The following is a 16,513-nucleotide window of genomic DNA, read 5'->3' as shown; positions in this document are numbered from 1 at the left end:
AAAAATCCTTGAGAGCAATGGCAATGCGGCTGCGGCTCAAAAAGGATAATATCGGGTCAAGTTGAGGGATGGCAGTGTGGCTGCACCTCTACCCTGAACGAGGCCTTTTATGATGAGATTAATCAATGGAACAAACCATTGATACGTGAATTATTGAGATTGATCAATGGACCTGATTATTGATATTTGAATTGAGATGATGATTTAAAAAGAGTATTTTCATAATTGTAAATGAAACAACTTGTATTTGATTTGATATGTATATTAAAGAGTTGGATTATGAGTTTATGGTATTGCTTTATACTTATACATATGCATAGTGGCTATTCGATCTACATAGAAGAGATACGCATTACTTACTGAGTTGTGGTTACTCACCCCTCTCTTTCCCCATCTTTTCAGGTTGCTTGGTTAGTAATCAATAGAGAGAGAACGAAGATACGTGAGGACTTTTGGGAGTTAGATTTCTTGTTGTCATTTGAGACTGCGTCCTTCGGGTGGGAGGACGGCCGTGTCATCCCCTATCCTGGTAGGTTTTGGGGAGTGACACTCTATGTTCAATAATGTCTTCATCAATTTCAACTACTCTGTCCCTTCTCTTCTCTTTCATTCTTGTGCACTCTGCAATTTGCCTTGAATTCAACATCTCTCGTTTCGATCCTGCCACGAATGATATATTGTACGAGGGAGATGCAAAGCCTACGGTTGGAGCCATCGACATGACGAGTCAGCGCTATTTCTGCCATGTGGGCCGAGCCACATACAACGAGAAGGTCCGGTTATGGGACTCCGGTTCGGGGAAGCTCTCCGACTTCACTACCCACTTCCAATTCACCATCGACACGAACGGTCAGCGTCATGGCCAATACGCCTCGGGGCTCGCCTTTTTCATGGCTCCGGTGGGATTTCAAATCCCCGTCAATTCGATAGGCGGGTTTCTAGGCCTGTTCAACACCACGAACAGCGACTTGTCTCAGAATCAAATCATACACGTCGAGTTTGACACTTTTGCGAATCCAGAATGGGACCCCAGTTATGAGCATGTCGGAATCAACAAGAACTCAATTGCTTCAGCCGTTACCACTCCTTGGAACGTCACCTATCATAGTGGAGATACTATCGACACATGGATCGATTATAATGCTTCCACGATGAATTTAAGTGTGTCGTGGAGCTTCCAGACCACGCCAAACCCCCAAGAGAACACAAGCCTCTGGTATCAGATCGATCTGAGGACAGTTCTTCCCGAATGGGTCGTGATAGGATTTTCGGCTGCCACCAGCTATACCATGGAACGACACACCCTTGGTTCGTGGGATTTCAAATCGAGTTTAGCAGTGGAGGAACCAAGTAGTGGGAATCCAAAAAGGCTTGGCCTGATACTTGGCTTGACAATTCCGCCGACCGTTATGGTAGCATCTGTTGCGGCTATAGCATTAGGAATCATATGGAGGAGGAGGAAGCGAAAAAGCACGGAGAAGTTACCAGAGACGGCGATGCTCACATCCATTAACGATGACTTCGAGAGACGCGCCGGACCGAGGAGGTTTTCCTACCAAGACCTTGCTTCCGCAACCGACAACTTCTCAGATGACAGAAAGCTTGGTGAAGGAGGATTCGGGGCCGTGTACAAGGGATATTTACTCAACCTAGACATGATGATTGCAGTAAAGAGAATATCGAGAGGCTCCAAGCAAGGGAAAAAAGAGTTTGCCACTGAGGTGAAGGTCATTAGTAGTTTACGGCACCGGAACCTTGTGCGGCTCATAGGTTGGTGCCACGACGGGCACGAGTTCTTGCTCGTTTATGAGTATATGCCAAACGGGAGCCTCGACTTGCATCTCTTTGGAAAGAAGGGTCCTCTCAATTGGTCAATTAGGTACAGAATCTCAATCGGCATAGCCTCAGCGATCTTCTATTTGCATGAAGAGTGGGAGCAGTGCGTGGTACACAGGGACATCAAATCTAGCAATGTCATGCTAGACTCTAATTTCAATGTGAAATTGGGCGACTTTGGTTTGGCTAGGCTGATGGACCACGAACTCGGGCCACAGATTACTGGTTTGGCCGGTACTCTCGGGTATCTTGCACCCGAGTGCCTAAGGACTGGCCGAGCAAGCAAAGAATCGGATGTCTACAGCTTCGGAGTCGTCGCTCTAGAAATTGCCACTGGAAGGAAAGCTAGGGATCCAAAAAATCAGAAGTCGGAGATGAGTCTGGTAGAGTGGGTTTGGGTTATTTTTGGGGAGGGGAAGCTTCTAGAGGCCGTCGATGAACGGATGGGCTCGGATTTCGAAGAGAAGCAAGTCGAGCGCTTGATGATGGTGGGGTTGTGGTGTGCTCATCCAGATTGGAATCTAAGGCCGTCGATGAGGCAAGCAATTCAAGTTCTGAAATTCGAGGCTGATGTCCCGAATCTCCCGATGAAAATGCCCGAACCTGTCTATCGTGTTCCTCCGCCATTGGTTAGTTCCGGCGAACCGTTATTAACCTCTATCATCGAAGAGGGTCGTTGACTCGGCTTTTCCATATCTTCACCACCCTACCATATGTATACCGGCTTTTACTAGCCATCGTTGTTAACACACACTGCATAAGTTACCATGTTGAGGTAGAGGCTATAGTACAAGCAAAGAATTCCTGTGGCATGTGCCTCTCCCCTGACTGAAATATCTGAAGAATGCAGGAACATATCTAATTTCTGTTGAGGAATAAAGTAATTTCAGTTTTTCTTTCTTGTCCCCAAATTTCCAAAAATCTTCCTATATTCATCTATATCTAATGAGGTGTGCAAGTGGCCTATTTTTTTTCTATATTTATCTGGTGGGGCTTTAATTTTTTTTTTCCTTTCCGTTTTAATTTATTCACTACTGTCTTTACAGCGCGTTTATCGGATATAATCTTTGGTTTGTTATCTAAAGTCTAGTTATCTAATAATGGTATACTGATCCTTCATAAGCACACCATATAAATTGTAATTCAGGCATCAACCGTTTTAAGTTGTGTGGCGGGATTGCTAGCCATTTCTTACATGTGAGCCCATTTATTGCGTTGAGATAGGAACACTTGAGTTTTCAACGTTGAATTGAGTTATCAAACAAGAATTTACTTAGATTCAATATACTTAAAAATAAGAAAAAACATTTATCACAAGCTTCATTGTTCCAATGCTTGAAAAATTACAAACACTCGCAACATAACACTTATTCCATCCTTCCAATAGTAAATTAACCATGCTCAACGACCTTCTTGGAGACTATTGGTGATGAGAGGCTCGCCGGAGCTGACGGACGGCGGCAACTGCGCATTGTACACAGCGATCGGCATCTTATTAGGAAGAACCGGCACCGTGGCCTCAAAATTGAGGACCTGAAGCGCTTGCCTTATGGAGGGCCTCAAGCCCCGATCGGGATGAGAACACCACAAGCCCACGACCAACAAGCACTCCACTTGTTTCCCATCAAAATCCACTTGGAGTCTCTCATCCACAGCCTCAACAACCCGGCCTTTCCCATAGAGGTCCCACACCCACTCCACCAAAACTCATCTGCGACGATCGCTCCATTGGATCGACAGACCTCCGTCCCGTAGCAATCTCGAGCGCAACCACCCCGAAGCTGTACACATCAGACTCCTTGCTCGCTCGCCCTGTGCTCACATACTCCGGGGCCAGGTATCCGAACGTGCCGGCTAGCCCGGTCGTCTGCGGCCCAAGCTCGCGGTCCATGAGGTGGGCCAGCCCAAAGTCTCCAAGCTTGACGTTGAACCCCGAGTCTAGCATCACGTTGCTCGACTTGATGTCCCGGTGCACCACGCACTGCTCCCACTCCTCGTGGAGATAGAGGAGCGCGGAGGCGAGCCCGACCGAAATCTTGTACCGGGCAGCCCAACTTAGAGGGCTCTGCTTGCTGAAGAGGTGCCTGTCGAGGCTACTGTTCGGCATGAACTCGTAGACGAGCAGGAACTCGTTCGCCTCGTGGCACCAACCTATAAGTTGCACTAAATTTCTGTGCCTCAAGCTGCTGATCACCTTCACCTCGGTGATGAACTCCTTCTTCCCCTTTTTCGAACCTCTCGATATCCGCTTCACCACGACTGCCGCATCCAGGCCAACCAGATATCCCCTGTAGACTCCCCCGAACCCGCCCTCGCCCAGCTTCCTCTCCTCGGCGAAGTTGTTGGTTGCGGAAACGAGGTCCGCATACGTAAACCTCCGTGGCCCTGCGCGTCTCTCAAGCTCATCGTTTATGGACGTCAAGTTTGCCATCCCCAATCCCTCGCTCCTCCTCTTCCTCCTCCAGAAGATTGCCGATATCGCCACCAGGCCGCAGAGTAGGACTCCTAGCGGAACTGCCAAGCCAACAACTAACTTGGCCCTTTTTGCATCTCCTTGCTTTTCCTTGACTTCGAGGTTTGAACTGAAGGACCAAGATTCAATTTGGTGACGTTCAATGTAATAACCAGTCGCAGCTGAGAAACCGATCATCACCTCCTCGGGCAAGACAGTGGTGAGATCAATCTGATACGAAATACTTGTGTTTTCGTGCGGGTTCAGCATGGTCTGGTAGCTCCAAGAAACGCTCAAGTTCTTGGTTGCGGAATTGTACGCAATCCACGCATCGGCAGTGTCGCTGCTGTGGAAGCTGGCATTCCAAGGGGTGGTCTCGGCCGAGGCGATCGAGTTTTTGTTGATCCCGACATGCTCATATGGAGGGTCCCATTCGGGATTGGCGAAGGTGTCAAACTCGACCATGACGATTTGGTTCGAGGACGAGTCGCTGTACGTGGTGTTGAACAGGCCTAGGAAGCCACCAACCGAATTGACCGGGATTTGGAACCCGACCGGGCGAAGAAGAAGGCCAAGCCAGCCCCGTACACTGACTGTTTCCGCATGTCGATGGTGAAGGAGAAGCGAGTGGAGAAGTCGGTGAGCCTCCCGGAGGCGGAGTCCCAGAGCCGCAGCTTCTCTGCGTAAACGGCTCGGCCGACATGGCACGAGTAAGTGGGGCTAGTGAAGTCGATGGTCCCGACGTTCGGCTTTGCATCGCCTTCATAGACCATGTCCGTGGCCTGCAGGTCGAACCGAGATATGTTGAAGGAAAGAGAATAGCCCGATCGAAGCTGCACATAGAAGGACAAGAAGAGAAGGAAATGGCGCAAGGAGCGCTTCGATTCCGAATAGACGGCCATGGAGGGAGAGAGAGAGAATATGTGAAAATTGAGTTTTAAGACATACCGTGACGATTCTATAACGTTGTTCATAGTCTGAACAGAGCCAGACCTTGATGCCCAAGTTTCAACTACAACGATTGTTGACTTTGTGAAGCTTGAGCAGCCAGAACAGACAATGTAAAGAACACACAATCTTGCCAGACTGATCATCATCCCCAACATTACGGCGAAAACAACGACATTATAGTATTAAATACGATGCAGTCAACGAGGACAGAGTTCGATTTGTCCTACATAAGATGAACTCAAACAGGGAGCTCGTATCATTCCTCTTCCGAAGCAAATTGATTCAATCGGTCAACTGTTCAAGTGAGGTGGGAAATTGGGAGAATTCAAAAGAAAACATGTTCACGTTAAATGATTGGGTCTAAAATTCCGGATGCGGGATTGACGATATACGCGAACATGGTGGCATCTAAGTCTGCAATTATTCAATGAAAGCTCATATCGTCATACAAATTAATAGCGAAATCAGCCAACTTGAGTTCACACTTATTCCGATCTAGGTCACTAAACTATATTTTGTTTTTGAGTTGATGTCTCAACATCACAAAATACGTCAAAGTTGGGTATCTGATACTATAGTCCAATGTTTAGCACAACTTAACTGAATGGAGAATGTAACAGTCGAAACCCCACGTCGACTGAGAGAAATGTTATGACATAATTCATATAAGCAACTACTCTATATGTCTATTGCCTTGAGTACTCTTTTGGTGAAAGATCGGATCATCTATAAATAATAGGGGAAATTACCAAAAAATGTCTTAAATCTATTGCACTTGTGCCAATTCAATCTTAAATCTTTCAATTTGGCTAATTTAGTCCTAAACCATTTGCCAATTAAGGCTTTCCACATGGCCAGCGCTAACATGAACAATTTTTGTAATTTTTTTTAAGAAAATTGAATTTTTTTTCTTTTTTCATTTCTTTTTTTTTCTTTGCTTTTTTTTTTTATTGTGCCGGTGTGGGTCACAATATTCGGTGACCCTATCAATAATGACCCTAGTTCCAAGTTTATGGTAAGAAATTAATAATATTCAGTGAGAGCTAGAATCCTTATGTCAAGTTGGTTGTTCAAAAGCTCTCTTACCCTTTGGATCTTCATCTTTTTAAGGTTTTTACTTATTATCGAAGAACCCTTTCTTTCTATTTTCGGCACTTAAAATTCAATACTTAAATATGTTAGTATTTATTTTTCAGTTTTATCATAAAAGCCGTAAGTGGAAAGGAGGGTCCAAAAATTTGAAATCCACGCTTTGAGCGGGCCAAATCCACATCTCACCTGAGCGAACGGGCCGTGACTCGAATAGTTAAAACCCAGTGGGCTTTCTCTCCAAGGAATCTTCAATCTTGCACATACAGAGACACTCCTTAAGAAACAAGACTGATCCCCCCTCACATTAGTTAAGGCAAAAGTACACTAGAAGTGCCATAACTTATGTACGGCGATCACTTTGGTGCCATAACTTTTTTTCGGATCACTTTGGTGCTAACTTTTTTGAAAATCGATCACTTTAGTGCCAATGCTGACGTGGCTCGCCGGAAATCCGATGTGGCGCTGACACGGCTCGCCGGAGAGGTCCAGTCAGTATTAAAAATAAAAAACGACGCCGTTTAGCCCGCCGACGTGTACTTTTAAAAAAAAATTATATTAAAAAAAAAACCTGCAGCAGCGGCGAGGGCTCCCTCGCCGTTGCTACCGCCAACCCACCACCGCCGGGAAGGGCCGGCGGTGGTGGGCGCAATGGTCGGCGAGGGCCGGATCCGGCCAGGCGAGACCTCGCCATCGCGACCCAGGCGACGGCGAGGTCTCGCCCCCAGGCGACGGCGAGGTCGGCCTCGCCTTCGCTGGGCGAGGCGAGACCTCACCGTCACAACCCAGGCGCCGGCGAGGTCTCGCCTCGCCCCAAGCGAGGCCACGCCTCGCCGTCACGACCCAGGGGACGGCGTGGTCTCGCCTCGCCCAGCGACGGCGAGGCCGCGCCTGTTGCAACCTAGGCGACGGCGAGGTCGGCCTCGCCTTCGTCCGGCAAGGCGAGACCTCGCCGTCGCCTGGGTCGCGACGGCGAGGTTTGGCCTCACCTTCGTCCGGCGAGGCGAGACCTCGCCGTCGCAACCCAGGCGACGGCGAGGTCTGGCCTCGCCAAGCAAGGGCGAGGCGAGACCTCGCCGTCGCGACCCAGGAGACGGCGAGGTCTCGCCTCGCCGGATCCGGCCCTCACTGGGCTTGGCGAAGGTCGCCGGATCCGGCCCTCCCTGGGCTCGGCGAGGGTCGTCGGGCCCCGGCCAGGGATCGGCGACCCTCGCCGACCACTGCGCCCACCACCGCCGGCCCTTCCCGGCGGTGGTGGGTTGGCGGCAACAGCGGCGAGGGCTTCCTCGCCACTGCTGCAACTTTTTTTTTAAAAATTAAAAAATTCAAAAAAAAAGCCAGACAATTTCCACCGTGTACAAGTCAGACCATTTTTTTTTTAGTATAAATGCCAGGTCAGCTTTTTGGCCGGAGTCACTAAAGTGATCGATTTTCTTTCGACTTGGCACCAAAGTGATCCGAAAAAAAGTTATGGCACCAAAGTGATCGCCATAAGTTGTGTACGGAGATCACTTTGGTGCCATAACTTTTTTTTGGATCACTTTGGTGTCAACTTTTTTGAAAAACGATCACTTTAGTGCCAATGCTGACATGGTCGTCGGAAATCTGACGTGGCTCTTTTTTTATTAATTTCTGATGCTGACATGGCTCGCCGGAAATCTGACGTGGCTCGTCGGAAATCTGACGTGGCTCTTTTTTTGGCCGGAGTCACTAAAGTGATCTCTTTTCCTCCGACTTGGCACCAAAGTGATCCGAAAAAAAGTTATGGCACCAAAGTGATCTCCGTACACAACTTATTGCACTTATAGTGACGAGCAAGCAAGTTTACTTGATAGAAAACCCATCCAGTTTAAAAGTTTTGGTCAGCCAAAATTGGAGTAATGTACTATGAGACATGTACTTTTATAAGGAAAGCGATGCCACGGGTACCATAACTTTCATCCGGCGTTCGCTTTGGTGTCATAACTTTTCAATCAATCAATTACATGTCTTAAATTTTGAAAAAAGAAACATTTAGTTGAGTGACTCCGGCGATATATCTCCAACGATGAATCCTACGTGGATTTAACTTATATATCATATTTGATGTGGCTTTCTTTAAAGAAATTCAAGATCAAAGTGAACAATTGACCAAATGACATGGCAAATGGTTGTCTAAAACAACACATCAAAGAATCAGGAACAACTCTCTCTCTCTCTCTCTCTCTCTCTCTCTCTCTCTCTCTCTCTCTCTCTCTCTCTCTCTCTCTCAATAGACAGACTTAAAGCGAGAAAAGGCCGTAGCTTAGAGGTAAAATTAGAATTTGATGCCAGAGTAAAGAATCTTGCAATAGGGACAAGGTGAATAATTTATTATGTTTTTGAGGAAGATTCTTCGCTTTTTTTCGCTCATCGAGAAAATCAATTATTGTTTATTTAATTTGATGCGATCATGGGGACCGACTGCTCAATTCGTTGCCTCTTTGTGTCAACATAAGTGATACCACTACACCCATTAATGTTTAATACGGTGGGGAATTTATTATTGGCAATGAGTGGAAATATATTAGTGAAAATGTCAATATTATTAGAATCGATATGAATAGATTATCATATAAATAATGTGCGAGGAATATAGTGGAATAGCTTGGGTGCAAAATAGAGAAATTGCATTATAGGGTACTTGGTAAGAGCTTAAAGGAAGATATGAAATTGCTGCATGATGATAATGATGTTAGGGAACTTGTTTACCATTATCTTCATGGTTGTGATGTTTATGTACTGATCAGCAGATTCTGGATCCTCTACCCACGCCACAGGATTCCACTGAAGACTCCTCTGGTTCCCGAGTAGAACTAGAGGCATCTAGTGCCTCAGAAGACAGACTGGAAATGGAAGCTGCTGCTGTGTCCCCCCCCAACACTAGATCTCGCACGTTTGCATCCAGTGTCTCTGAGGATGTGCCCAAACCCTCTCCCGGTTCTACACATAGCTCGAAATGCCCTATGAGTGTTCCTAGCCCGTCCTCCTCAAAAAAGGAATCTAAAAGGAGGAGGCCAAGGAAAGCTCAGAGATAGTTTTTTCCCTTTCTTCCTATATGTTTTTTGGAATATGGAATATCGGGGGGCTAGTTGGACCCCTTAGGCAAGCAGAAATTCGCTCCTTTATTAGGAAGAATCATCTTTGTTGTATTGGTATAATAGAAACTAAAGTCAAGGCTTCTCGGTTTATTGAGAAATCTAAAGCCCTTTTTGTTAACTGGAATTGGATGTCCAATTATGAATTCTCTCCCCTTGGAAGAATATGGCTTGGTTGGGACCCAAATGAGATTGAGATGGACCTCCATTTCTCCTCTTCTCAACTAATTCATGCTCAAACAAGGTTGCTGCACATTAATGAAACTTGTATGCTCACAGTAGTATATGGAGAACACACCTTCATGAATCGAAGACAATTGTGGGCTGACCTTATTCAGCTCTCCTCATGTGATCTCCCATGGCTTGTTGCTGGGGATTTTAATGCGATTAGAGATCCAGACGATAGAGTGGGCAGTTCCACCCCGTGGATTCCAGCTTTTGATGAATTTAAGGAATGTCTCGACCATGCGGGACTGGAGGATCTCCGTTATGTTGGTTGTAGATACACATGGTCGCACTCCTCAGGTGCCAACCGGAAAATGCGTAAAATTGACCGAGTACTTACCAATGCTAGTTGGTCTCAAATCTTCTCCTACTCGGAAGCTAACTTCCCTCCACCCGGTATTTCGGACCATTCTCCTATGGTGATCAAGATTGTTCCACCGTCTACTTCGAACAAGCCTTTCAAGTTTTTCAACTTTTGGGCTTCTCATCCAACGTTTCTGGATCTAGTCACTCAAGTTTGGGATATGCATATTGAGGGTACACCTATGTTCAATGTTTGCTGCAAACTTAAAGCTCTTAAGTCTAAGCTGAAACATTTGAACCGTTGTTCCTTCTCGGATATTTCCACAAGAACAGAACAGGCTAGATCGGACCTATTCATTGTTCAGACGGCCTTGGACTCGAACCCCTTCGACCAGAGCCTTCTTGCAAGAGAAATGGAGCTTCAAAGAATATTTTCCGACCTAAGACTTCAAGAAGAATCCTTTTATAGGCAAAAATCCAGAATCCGTTGGATTAAGGAAGGGGATATGAATACCAAGTTCTTTCACCACCATGTCAATCGTAGACGTCTTCATAATAGAATTTTGTCCGTTTCATCAGACGATGAGGAGTTTATTACAGAACCATTGGCGGTTAGAAATCATATAGTATCTCACTTTCATCAACTACTCACCGGCAGCTCTTCCACTGTTCAGACCTCAGTCCGGGAGGTGAGTGGTTTTATTGACAAGACCTTAGATGAAAATCAGCAGCTATTCTTGTCACAACCAGTAACCGATCAGGAAATTAAAGCCACACTTTTTTCACTTGCCAAAGGCAAGGCTCCTGGGCCAGATGGATTCAATGTTGAATTTTTCAAACTCACATGGGAGATTACTGGCCCTTCAATCTTGAGGGCGATCAAGAATTTCTTTGAAACTGGCCACATGCTCAAAGAGATCAACAATACCATATTAACATTGGTACCGAAAACCCCCAATGCGTCGAGTATGAATGATTTCCGACCAATTGCGTGTTGTAACACCCTTTATAAATGCATATCCAAAATTCTTGCAAAGCGTATCGCGCAGGTCTTACCTTCGATAATTGGACCGCCTCAAACGGCATTCGTCCGAGGTCGTAGAATAAGTGACAACATTATGATCGCCCAGGAGCTGTTTGCGGACTTCCACCATGAGGCTTACCTTCCTAAGTGCGCCATCAAGGTGGACTTCCAAAAAGCATATGACACGATTGAGTGGAGCTTCATTCAAAAGGTGCTCGCAGCTTACAAGTTTCCGGAAAACTTTACTAAGCTAGTTTCGGCCTGCATTTCCACCGCCAAATTCTCAGTTGCTATAAATGGGGAGCTTCATGGATTTTTTGCTAGTACCCGGGGTATACGACAGGGAGATCCACTTTCGCCGTACTTATTTGTCTTAGCTATGGAAATCTTCTCCGGTATGCTCAGAGATAAAACTCATAATCCGGACTTCAAATGGTTCTGGCGTTGCAAGAAAGTGCGAACCTCCCATCTTTTCTTCGCGGATGACGTCCTTATATTCGCACAGGCGCACTTGAGATCTATACAACTAATCAAGGAAGCAATTGATTTGTTCTCGAATTGGTCTGGTCTAAGACAAAATGCCAGGAAAAGCAATATTTACCTCTCGGGAGGGAACCCGGAGTTACATAGTGGCCTCCTACTTTGCCTTGGTTTTCAACAAGGATCTCTTCCCTTTCGATACCTAGGCGTGCCTGTCATATCCTCGAGGCTTCGTAAAGAGGATTGTAAATGCTTGATTGATTCCATAACGTCGCGTGTCCGATCTTGGACCCATCGGTTCTTGTCTTTTGCGGGCCGTCTACAACTTATTCGATCAGTCTTGCATTCTATCCAGGTGTATTGGGCCACCATCTTCTCTCTTCCTAAATCGGTGCTATATGGTATTGAGGCCATTTTGAGACAATTTCTTTGGAAGGGCCCTGAATTAGGTTCGGGTGGCGCTAAAGTCGCATAGGATACGGTATGCCTTCCTAAAGAAGAAGGAGGTCTTGGGATCCGCAGACTTACTGAATATAATAGAGCTATGATGCTCAAATACATATGGCTTCTTTTCACCGATAAGGAGTCCATGTGGTGCAAGTGGATACACTCGAACTTCATAAAAAGCTCTAACTTCTGGATTGTTTCTAAGCCCATTTTTTGCTCCTGGACATGGAAGAAAATCCTTGACCTACGAGGCTCTGCTCGGACTATTTTTCGATGGAAAATTGGTCATGGTCGGTCGGTCTCATGGTGGTTTGATTGGTGGCACGACAAAGGCCCCCTATACCTTCTGTTCAGTGATGCGGACATTTATCAGTCTCGTATTCCCCGGGACACGTCTGTTCGGGCCTTTTATGACTTAGTATGGCAGCAGTCACATACTTTGGATACTATATTGAATTGGACGGAACCTCCACCTATTTTTGAGGATGACATTGAAGATGAGCTGATCTGGGCTCCTCAACCATCATCTACCTTCTCGGTGGCGATAGCTTGGAACCATATAAGAAGAAAGGGACTCCCCGCTCAGTGGCATTCCTTCATATGGGATCATCATTTTGCTCCACGCCACTCCTTTCTTCTATGGATAGTTTCCCTTGGTAGATTGCCTACACAGACTGCGCTTATTCATAATAGCAGGATTGATTCCGCTCTATGTGCGTTTTGTGGTACTACTCCGGACTCAATCAACCACCTCTTCTTTCAGTGCTCCATTACAAGAAGCTTGGCGTTTTTTTGGGCAACTAAATGCTATCTTCCATGGCGTAACCGGCCATGGCATGAGCATATAACATGGGCAATGAAGGTTTGTGGAGGATCATCATTTGCTCATCGTCTCTCCAGGTTCTCATTTGGAGCCCTTTGTCATATAATATGGACTGAAAGAAACAACTCTATTTTCCGAAACAAGAGTACTTTCATCCCTGGTATACGCAATCATATGATCAAAGTGGTGAAGGATAAAGCCTCAACCCTTGGAAGAGTTGCAGACACACCATTGAATAGGAGATTACAAAGGAGTTGGGGGCTCTCACCATCCATTTTTTCTTAAATGGGCTGGGTTGGCTTTCCTTTGTATAGCTTTCCCTTATCTCCTTTGTGTTTTTGTGGTTGAGCTTTCCGTGTTCCTTTGGCTTGTACCTGCTTTGTTGTTTGTAGGTCTTTTGGTTAGCCTTGTTGGGTGACCTTCTTCCCCCTCTTGTTCATTCGGGGCCCTGGGGTGTCCCTTCTATCTTGTATAGTCTTGCTGGACCTCTCTTGACCCTATATGGACAGGTTATGTCCTAATAGGGTCAGGACTTGGTTTGAGCTTTAGCTTGTATTTGGTGTTTGAGAAAGTTATATATACACTTACCTTTACCAAAAAAAAAAAAAAAAAGATGAGGACGCAGAGGTAGGTCATGGATATGATTTAGAGGAGTGGAAGCTAGTATACTACAGAGTATCCAAGTAGGTTATGGAACTGATTTAGAATGAGTGGTTTAAACTGGTATTGAAAAGAGACTAGAGTAGACTAAGGCAAGGCATAAAGCTAGTACTAAAAAGAGAGTTGAATAAAACTCGGATAAGGAACAAATCTGATGGTGAAGAGACACTTGATGAAAAAGGGATTGGGTTGGGGTAGGGGTTGGGAAGTTGCACTGTCCATTGATGAAGATGACGAACCTTTGGTGCATGTAAGTGATGATGATGATGATGATGATGAATTTGGATAGGCAAGAGAACAAGTGAGAAATATCAGTAAAGGAGGAATGCACTACTTGAGGAACTGGATGAAGTTATGAATAGGGACCAAGGAGTTGTAGTGGCCGATGGTTATGACATAGAATATCCCCAAAGTGGTGATGAGAGTGTTAGATCATAAGATGAGAATGAAGATAATGAAATAGTTCTATGCAGATCCAAAGGCTAAAAATCTTGTGTTTTGCATATTTATGAAATTTGATGAAACAAAAAATGATATTGTGAAGTACTCAATTGTTGAACCAAGTGATATAATTAGTGGATGTTTCTCGAAGGGTTTTTGCAAATGATAGGTATTAGCTCCCATTCGAAGAGATAGATAAACTAGAAAGTTCTTGCATAAAGTTTAAGAATTGGCTGCCAATGGGAGGTAGTGACTGCTATTGGAAGAGATAGAAATAAAGAGCAAGTTCTTACGTAAAGTTTAATGGGCAGCAAATGAGAGGTATTGGCTATCTCGTTCTCTCCTAGTCATTTTATCACGCATGAGCGTGCCATGCGACTCCACGTCGCGCAAGCTATATTTTGCGCTTAAAGTTGTTCGCGATTTGTTCATCTGATCAAGGAATAAGAATATTGTGATGGAAATAAAGAGCAAGTTCTTACACAAAGTTAAATGGGCAGCAAATGGGAGGTATTGGTTGTCTCGTTATCTCTTAGTCATTTTGTCACCCATGAGCATGCCACGTGACTCCACATCGCACAAGCTATATTTTGTGTTTAAAGTTGTTCGCGATTTGTTCATCTGATCAAGGAATAAGAATGTTGTGATGGAAATAAAGAGCAAGTTCTTACACAAAGTTAAATGGGCAGCAAATGGGAGGTATTGGCTGTCTCGTTCTTTCTCAGTCATTCTGTCACACATGAGTGTGTCACGTGACTCCACATCGCGTGAGCTATATTTTGCGTTTAAAGTTGTTCGCGATTTGTTCATCTGATCAAGGAATAAGAATGTTGTGATGGAAATAAAGAGCAAGTTCTTACACAAAGTTAAATGGGCAGCAAATGGGAGGTATTGGCTGTCTCGTTCTTTCTTAGTCATTCTGTCACACATGAGTGTGTCACGTGACTCCACATCGCGTGAGATATTTTTCGTTTAAAGTGTTCGTGATTTGTTCATTTGATCAAGGAATAAGAATGTTGTGATGGAAATAAAGAGCAAGTTCTTGCACAAAGTTAAATAGGCGGCAAATGGAAGGTATTGGCTGTCTCGTTCTCTCTTAGTCATTTTGTCACGCATGAGCGTGCCACGTGACTCCACAGCGCGCGAGCTATATTTTATGTTTAAAGTTGTTTGCGATTTGTTCATCTGATCAAGGAGTAAGAATGTTGTGAGAAAGCAATTACACCTTCACAAAACTCATGCATAGGAAATGAAGACGCGAAAACTCAGATGGGCATCTCGATTTTGTCCACAAGACTCAAGAGAGAGACCCATCTTTTGTTTTTCCCCTCTATTTTCTGTTTGCTAAGTCGGAGAGGGGACCCATCATCGCCTGCCCAGAAAGTGCGATCCCTTCTTTTCCTTGGATGGAGGAAAACATATCGGTCACAACAACACACCACGTGCTTCTCTCGTTAGAAAGTGAACTCCTTTCTACAGCACCGTGACTCAGCAAAGCGACATTCAGGCGTTGTTGGGATTATAAATTAAATGGAAGAACATCCACAGGATTACTTTTCCTTGGTCTTTGAGTTTGTATGATTTGCTGATGATTGACACCTGTCTGAGCTCGTTCCTAGAGGCATTAGAATTCCAATATCATGAGATCTTCCTCTTAGACTTTCGAGTCTCTATGGTCCAATTAGGGTTTTCTCAAAAGGAGAATCTTATTGGTCTAAGAAATTATCGTCACCACATGGGTCTAACCAATAGGAATTGTTCATTTTGGAGACAGCAATGAATGCTTTGTCATCATGTCTTCAATAAAATAAAGGGAAAACTATTACAAGAATACTTGATTTATACATACATTATAATACACAGTGATAAAAGAAAACTATCGCTAACAAGATATGATAAGTGATAGATGTATTTAGAAGTAGTGAGCACAATGAACTGCCACACATACGTCGATAATTTGAAATGACGTCTCAAACATGTCGACAATCTACAATTGGCTGTAAATTTTTTTTTTATTTTCTTTTATCATATGACAGTGTATATATAGAGAGAGAAAAATCTTAAGGGGAGTGCTTCATGTCGACAACCAAGAATTTTCCTTAAATCGTTTGTGCTCGGTTAAGAGATAACCTCATTAAAGGAATGGAACTTTCGCTCTAACGAGGGCCTTCGTGACCTATCCCCATTCAGTGGAGCGGAGTTTCATAGATGCGTTTTTTATTTTAATGTGTTGTGTCAGCATACCTCACACCTCTAATTCATCTTCTATCTTTATCTTTTCCAAAAAAAGCAAATATCCTTCAAAAGTCGAGCCTTTGGACTTGCTCCGAGATCCTTAGGGGCGTGCTTTTCCTTTGGCAATAGCCCCAAAACATCATGTTTAATGAAGAAGGCCCAAACCGAGGCGTTTGCTCAGCCAATGTTTGGCTTGTGATCTGGAGAGGTGGAAAAAAAAAATGAAACGCCAGGTCATCAGGTGTACGGGACCGTCTGCGATTGGCTGATTTTGCTGAGAGCGTGCCAAGTCCTTTCTCGATTGGGGAATTCCACTTTCGCGACCGTCACGTGCGTGTCAGTCAACTTGGGTGCTGACATATGTTTCTTGTCTATATCGCTTTCTGCGCGTTTTGGAGAACTCGACAAACGACGAATGAAATTCAAACCCT

The 16,513-nt window shown here is 44.8% G+C and overlaps 1 protein-coding gene and 1 pseudogene across 1 annotated transcript; one reads left to right on the top strand and one right to left on the bottom strand.

Moving 5' to 3' along the window:
• Positions 1 to 425: 425 nt before the first annotated feature.
• Positions 426 to 2,763, top strand: LOC115685246 (L-type lectin-domain containing receptor kinase IX.1-like). Its single transcript, XM_030610279.2, has one exon. The coding sequence runs from the start codon at positions 564 to 566 to the stop codon at positions 2,514 to 2,516; it is 1,953 nt and encodes a 650-aa protein (XP_030466139.1). The 5' UTR covers positions 426 to 563; the 3' UTR covers positions 2,517 to 2,763.
• Positions 2,764 to 3,128: 365 nt separating this feature from the next.
• LOC115685249 (L-type lectin-domain containing receptor kinase IX.1-like) lies at positions 3,129 to 5,196 on the bottom strand (annotated as a pseudogene).
• Between the last annotated feature and the right edge of the window lie 11,317 nt (positions 5,197 to 16,513).

This window comes from Syzygium oleosum, unplaced genomic scaffold (genome assembly GCF_021117445.2).
Source record: "Syzygium oleosum isolate NSW1041296 unplaced genomic scaffold, Sole_v2.1 Sole_v2.01, whole genome shotgun sequence".
NCBI lineage: Eukaryota > Viridiplantae > Streptophyta > Magnoliopsida > Myrtales > Myrtaceae > Syzygium > Syzygium oleosum.
Note: the sequence above shows the minus strand (reverse complement) of the source record. Positions and strands in the feature narration are given on the sequence as shown.

What these genes read in the sequence shown, in the direction of transcription:
- LOC115685246 (XM_030610279.2), top strand. Translation starts at nt 564, where the DNA reads ATGTCTTCATCAATTTCAACTACTCTGTCCCTTCTCTTCTCTTTCATT.